Source organism: Lethenteron reissneri, chromosome 61 (genome assembly GCF_015708825.2).
Source record: "Lethenteron reissneri isolate LAM-NWPU_2019-01 chromosome 61, ASM1570882v1, whole genome shotgun sequence".
Lineage (NCBI taxonomy): Eukaryota > Metazoa > Chordata > Hyperoartia > Petromyzontiformes > Petromyzontidae > Lethenteron > Lethenteron reissneri.
This window is the reverse complement of record NC_083839.1, coordinates 7,607,684-7,614,389: the sequence shown is the minus strand read 5'-3', so window position 1 is coordinate 7,614,389 and position 6,706 is coordinate 7,607,684. Positions and strand designations below refer to the sequence as shown.

At 61.2% G+C, this 6,706-nt stretch overlaps 1 protein-coding gene across 1 annotated transcript in view; it reads right to left on the bottom strand.

Annotated features, from left to right (window-relative positions):
- The window catches only part of LOC133358277 (macrophage mannose receptor 1-like), a 55,276-nt gene that overhangs the window by 12,454 nt on the left and 36,116 nt on the right, over positions 1 to 6,706 (bottom strand). Inside the window, exons 21-26 of the mRNA XM_061576514.1 lie at positions 4,123 to 4,234; positions 3,397 to 3,548; positions 2,473 to 2,578; positions 1,564 to 1,793; positions 918 to 1,086; positions 249 to 401 (exon numbers count right to left, since the gene is read on the bottom strand). Of these exons, the coding sequence (XP_061432498.1) occupies positions 249 to 401; positions 918 to 1,086; positions 1,564 to 1,793; positions 2,473 to 2,578; positions 3,397 to 3,548; positions 4,123 to 4,234 (922 nt within the window). The remainder of the gene's footprint in view (positions 1 to 248; positions 402 to 917; positions 1,087 to 1,563; positions 1,794 to 2,472; positions 2,579 to 3,396; positions 3,549 to 4,122; positions 4,235 to 6,706) is intronic.

The following is a 6,706-nucleotide window of genomic DNA, read 5'->3' as shown; positions in this document are numbered from 1 at the left end:
GGGGTAGTCCCTCCCCATTGCCTGCGTAGCCCCCCCCCCCCCACTGCTCGGGGTAGCTCCAGTGTCGATGCCGTGACACCTGCCCTTGAAAACGATCAGTTCCAGCAGAGCACGGGCATTTGGCCGCTGCGGTTGAGTCGTGCTCATGGTTGCAGCCATCGCTGCGGTTGCAGCCATCGCTGCGGTTGCTCAACTGCGGACGTGCGGTTGCGCTGGATGTTGCGGTTGCGCGGTTGCTAGCTGGTCACCTAGGCGGTTGCAGATGAGGATGGCGTACGACCAGGTGATGGTCTTGCTGCTCTGGAAGAGGTAGCAGCTGCTGCGGAACGGGACCCACGCCGTGCCCTTCGGATCCTCCGGGCAGCGTCCCTCCACCTCGGGAGGGACTGTCGGTGGCTTGACTGGCATGTGCCGGGGGTCGGGAGGTGCACACGGATCAGATAACTCGACAGAACAGCATGAAGGCCGCAGAGTACATCATCGTCGTCGTCATTAGCCGTGATGAATCCACCGGCCTCCTTCCACTGAGCCGCCACTACCACTTTTCAAGCATCCTGCGATGCAACGATCCGCCCCGCACGCAAACGGATCTCGCCATCGCTGCATCTCCTCGGTGGACGTGTACTTTTTTTAATGTATATTCGAGATAGAACAACCACCACTGGGTTATCGCTAAATCACTGTGAACACCTAAACGCGACGATGCCGGGTGGGTGAGCGAGCGGGTGGGCAAGCAGGCAGGCGAGCGTGCGGGCGAGCGGGCGTGCGGGTGAGCGGGCGAGCGGGCGGGCGTGCAAAGGGCAGACGAGCAAGCGGGCGAGCGGGCGAGCGAGCGGGCGAGCGGACGGGCGAGCATGCGGGCGGACGAGCGGGCGTGCGGGCGGACGAGCGGGCGAGTGTCGCGGTGCAGTTGGCACCGTGCCACTTCTTGCAAAGCACGGGCATTTTGCTGCTGCAGTCGGCGACGGTCCAGAGGCCCTGATTTTGTGCCGCGGCCACGCAGCTCCCGGCGTCCGTCGGCTGCTCCGGCGCCCAGTAGGTCACCGAGGTCGGCCAGCCATCGGTCCAGCCAAAGTCGCCGCCGGTCTGCGGTGCAGTCATGCAGAGGGATGGAGACGGAGGGAGAGACACGGTGGGAGCCCCGTGGAGGGCGACGGTGCGGGGGCAAGCTGCTGCTGCTGCTGCGTTGGGCAGGCGAGGGGTCGCTTGTCCCCCTAATCCCAGGCATCATCGCGACCCCCGTCAACACAGCGCGCCTGTCGCCTGGCAACCCACGCGGACCAGTGGGAGGTCGTGCACTCTCCTGCCTCTCCCCCCCCCATTATCCTGTTGTGCATTCGCAGCAGCACCGTTGTGCACAGACTTTAAAGAGACACTTGAAGGCCCCACCACTTTCTTAAAGGCCCCACTCCGCACCTTAGAGTCGTGGTCTCTCGACTGTCGCGAAATATCGCGCGCGTGCGCCCGTCACAAATCGCATCATTATTACAACGACATTATTATCGGTCCAGCCGATAATAATCATCTTAATTGACACGACAGCCACCCCTTGCCAGGACTGACCAGGTTCCCGTTGAGCCCGATCCAGAGCGGCCTCGTGAGGTGGACGATGAGGGCGAGCATGGCCTGCTCGTAGGGGCTCACAACGCTTGCCACGTCCGCCCGCTGTGCCCGGCACGCCGACCGCGCCGCCGTCCAGCCCAGGGGCGTCTCCAGCACCCGGAACTCGGCGTCGCCAAAACGCATGAAGCCGGCCAACGGAACCGCTTGCTCCCGGTTCGGCAGCAATGGGTCTGGCGGGACAGGGGCGGGGGCGGTCGGCAGGAAGGCCGTCTGTAGTGGGTACAGGGCCCACGTCGTCCTTACGGCTCTGCGTGGCTGTCATCGTCGTCGTCACCGAGGAGGGCGCTGCTGCGTCCCATAGACGCGGCATGGATGGGAGAGCCAAATCATCCGGAGCATGTGTACCCACGTGGCAACTTTGTTTGATTGACTCTGTCGCTGGGTGGTAGAGGGCTGTCGTAATTTTACATTGTGCCTGCACGACGACCTGACCCAAAAGAGACAAACAGTTGAGTCAGAATATCTGGTCGGGAAAACCTGCCTGTGAAATTAGCTCCCTCGAGCAATGCCCTGTACCCTCGTGGTGAACAGGCCCCAGTGGTGAACAAGCCCCAGTGATAAACAGGCCCCAGTGGTGAACAGGGCCTAGTGGTGAACAGGCCCCAGTGGTGAACAAGCCCCAGTGATGAACAAGTTCTAGTGGTGAACAGGCCTAGTAATGAACAGGCCCCAGTGGTGAACAGGCCTAGTGGTGAACAGGGCCTAGTGGTGAACAAAGCCTAGTGGTGAACAGACCCTAGTGATGAACAGACCCCAGTGATGAACAGGCCCCAGTGATGAACAGGCCCCAGTGGCGAACAGGCCCCAGTGATGAACAACAGGCCCCGTGCCCCAGGGAATGCCTTGCACCTTTGTTCTGCGTGCAGATGAAGCCGTGCTTCCCATCGCAGTGCACGTCCTCCCACTGCCCCACGGCCTCCATCTTGCTGGTGGCCAGCAGCAGAGCACAGTCTTGCTGTCCCCACCACCACCACGACAGAGACAAACATCGCTCATATAGCCTCGTAACAGTTTTGGAGCAAGTGCTGTAAGCGAGTAGCAGCACCTATGAAGGCCGACATTGCGGTACACGAGGGGGTGGGTGACCGGCACCACCACGCCCTGACTCCGCATCAGGCACTCATATGAGGCCGATTCAAACTCGGGACGGCCCAGGACTGCTTCTTATAATTATCCGTGACGTTAGCAATGAGCGGCAATCGAATCCGGTTCGCCGGGTTCGTAGCGCTGAGCGCTAAATGCACCACCGCACTACACCTCCAACACCAATACACCACCACCATCACACCAACATCATCCCACCACCATCCCACCACCACACCAACAACACCACCACACCAACAAAACCACCACCACCACCACCATCATACACCACCACACCGCCACCGAGATTGAGGGGTGCATGCGAAGTGACCGCTGTGATTAAACAGCGCCGATCGAAGCGGCACAACGGGGAGTCGCGACGGGAAATCAATGCCAATCGAGTCAAATTAGCTGCGCGATTTTTGTTTCTTCTTTCTAATTTGGACCGCGACTGCCAAGCACACAACGGCCAACTTTTGTTTTGCGAACAGCCGTCACGGGGATGTTTCACGTTCACCGCGAGCGAAGGAGACGGCGCGTAGCAGTAGCGGCGGCATCAATGCGACGGTTAATACCGCACCGCGCCGCAGAATTAACTGGATTCGAATCGCGGACCTCCGCAACAAACAAGCTGCGTTCGCGCATCCCCGACCCCGAGACGAGGCAGGGTGGGGCGGCGAGAATCCGTACCCTGCTGTGGGTCGATCGCGGAGACTTCGGGGCCCAGTTGGTGAAGAGGACGGGCACGCCGCTGGTCCACAGGAAGCGCCCCTCCATGTTTCGATCGTTGAGGCCGATCCACATTCTGCCGTTCACCGCGGCCAGGTTGCTGACAATGAAGGCTGCGACAGAGACAAAGATCGCCCCCCCCCCCACCCATATAGGTCGTTAGGGCGAGTGCTGCGAGCGATGTGCCCATGAAGGGCGACGTAGCGCACGAGCGGAGTTGTGTAGACAGCACCGCGGCTGACTTTTGTCTGCCCCGGCGGTGATATTTACTCACCGCACCAGGTGCAGTGCTCAGTGTTTGAGCAAAATAATGGGGGAGAGGTATGAGAGTGCATGGAGGGGAGTGAGATGAGAGGGGAGAGGTAGGAGAGTGCATGGAGTATAGTGAGATGAGAGGGGAGAGGCAGGAGAATGCGTGGAGGGGAGTGGAGTGAGATGAGAGGGGAGAGGCAGGAGAATGCGTGGAGGGGAGTGGAGTGAGATGAGAGGGGAGAGGTAGGAAAGTGCGTGGAGGGGAGTGAGATGAGGTGGGAGATGCCAGTAACGTCCACGGTGGAACTTGAACGGGGACGTGGAGTGGACAGGGCAGATCGCTGAGGGATGAAGTTGGGGTGGGAGTTCCAGGCAGTGGGGACAGCAGATGAGAAGGAGTGAAGGAGCGGGGGGAGGGAGGTGAAACCCGCTGACCTTGTTCCCTCCAGTTGTTAATGGAGACCAGGTCACCCCCGGCCGTGCGGCAGACGTTGCGACTGTTGATCCACGTGTCCCACTCGGACTCGTTGGAGTGGAACCTGTAGCACTTCAACGACAGCCGCACCACCACCACAGGGAGCACTTCAACGACAGCCGCACCACCAGCACACGGAGCGCTTCAACGACAGCCGCACCACCACCACCACACGGAGCACTTCAACGACAGCCGCACCACCACCACAGGGAGCACTTCAACGACAGCCGCACCACCAGCACACGGAGCACTTCAACGACAGCCGCACCACCACCACCACAAGGAGCACTTCAACGACAGCCGCACCGCCACCACCACAAGGAGCACTTCAACGACAGCCGCACCACCACCACCACACGGAGCACTTCAACGACAGCCGCACCACCACCACCACAAGGAGCACTTCAACGACAGCCGCACCACCACCACCACATGGAGCACTTCAACGACAGCCGCACCACCACCACCACACGGAGCACTTCAACGACAGCCGCACCACCACCACACGGAGCACTTCAACGACAGCTGCACCGCCACCACACGGAGCACTTCAACGACAGCTGCACCACCACCACCACACGGAGCACTTCAACGACAGCTGCACCGCCACCACCACACGGAGCACTTCAACGACAGCTACACCGCCACCACCACACGGAGCACTTCAACGACAGCCACACCACCACCACAGGGAGCACTTCAACGACAGCCGCACCACCACCACCACACGGAGCACTTCAACGACAGCCGCACCACCACCACCACACGGAGCACTTCAACGACAGCCGCACCACCACCACCACATGGAGCACTTCAACGACAGCTGCACCACCACCACCACACGGAGCACTTCAACGACAGCCGCACCGCCACCACCACACGGAGCACTTCAACGACAGCCGCACCACCACCACCACACGGAGCACTTCAACGACAGCCGCACCACCACCACCACACGGAGCACTTCAACGACAGCCGCACCGCCACCACCACACGGAGCACTTCAACGACAGCTGCACCGCCACCACCACACGGAGCACTTCAACGACAGCCGCACCACCACCACCACACGGAGCACTTCAACGACAGCTGCACCGCCACCACACGGAGCACTTCAACGACAGCTGCACCGCCACCACCACACGGAGCACTTCAACGACAGCTACACCACCACCACCACAGGGAGCACTTCAACGACAGCCGCACCACCACCACCACACGGAGCACTTCAACGACAGCCGCACCACCACCACCACACGGAGCACTTCAACGACAGCCGCACCACCACCACATGGAGCACTTGAACGACAGCTGCACCACCACCACCACACGGAGCACTTCAACGACAGCCGCACCGCCACCACCACACGGAGCACTTCAACGACAGCTGCACCGCCACCACCACACGGAGCACTTCAACGACAGCCGCACCGCCACCACCACACGGAGCACTTCAACGACAGCCGCACCACCGCCACCACACGGAGCACTTCAATGACAGCTGCACCACCACCACCACACAGAGCACTTCAATGACAGCCGCACCGCCACCACCACACGGAGCACTTCAACGACAGCCGCACCACCACCACCACATGGAGCACTTCAACGACAGCTGCACCACCACCACCACACGGAGCACTTCAATGACAGCTGCACCACCACCACCACACGGAGCACGTCAACGACAGCCGCACCACCACCACCACATGGAGCACTTCAACGACAGCTGCACCACCACCACCACACGGAGCACTTCAACGACAGCCGCACCGCCACCACCACACGGAGCACTTCAACGACAGCTGCACCGCCACCATCACACGGAGCACTTCAACGACAGCCGCACCGCCACCACCACACGGAGCACTTCAACGACAGCCGCACCGCCACCACCACACGGAGCACTTCAACGACAGCCGCACCACCGCCACCACACGGAGCACTTCAATGACAGCTGCACCACCACCACCACACGAAGCACTTCAACGACAGCCGCACCGCCACCATCACACGGAGCACTTCAACGACAGCCGCACCGCCACCACCACACGGAGCACTTCAACGACAGCCGCACCGCCACCACCACACGGAGCACTTCAACGACAGCCGCACCACCGCCACCACACGGAGCACTTCAATGACAGCTGCACCACCACCACCACACGAAGCACTTCAACGACAGCTGCACCGCCACCACCACACGGAGCACTTCAACGACAGCTACACCACCACCACCACAGGGAGCACTTCAACGACAACCGCACCACCGCCACCACACGGAGCACTTCAATGACAGCTGCACCACCACCACCACACGAAGCACTTCAACGACAGCCGCACCACCACCACCACACGGAGCACTTCAACGACAGCTGCACCGCCACCACACGGAGCACTTCAACGACAGCTGCACCACCACCACCACACGGAGCACTTCAACGACAGCTGCACCGCTACCACCACACGGAGCACTTCAACGACAGCTACACCACCACCACCACAGGGAGCACTTCAACGACAGCCGCACCACCACCACCACAC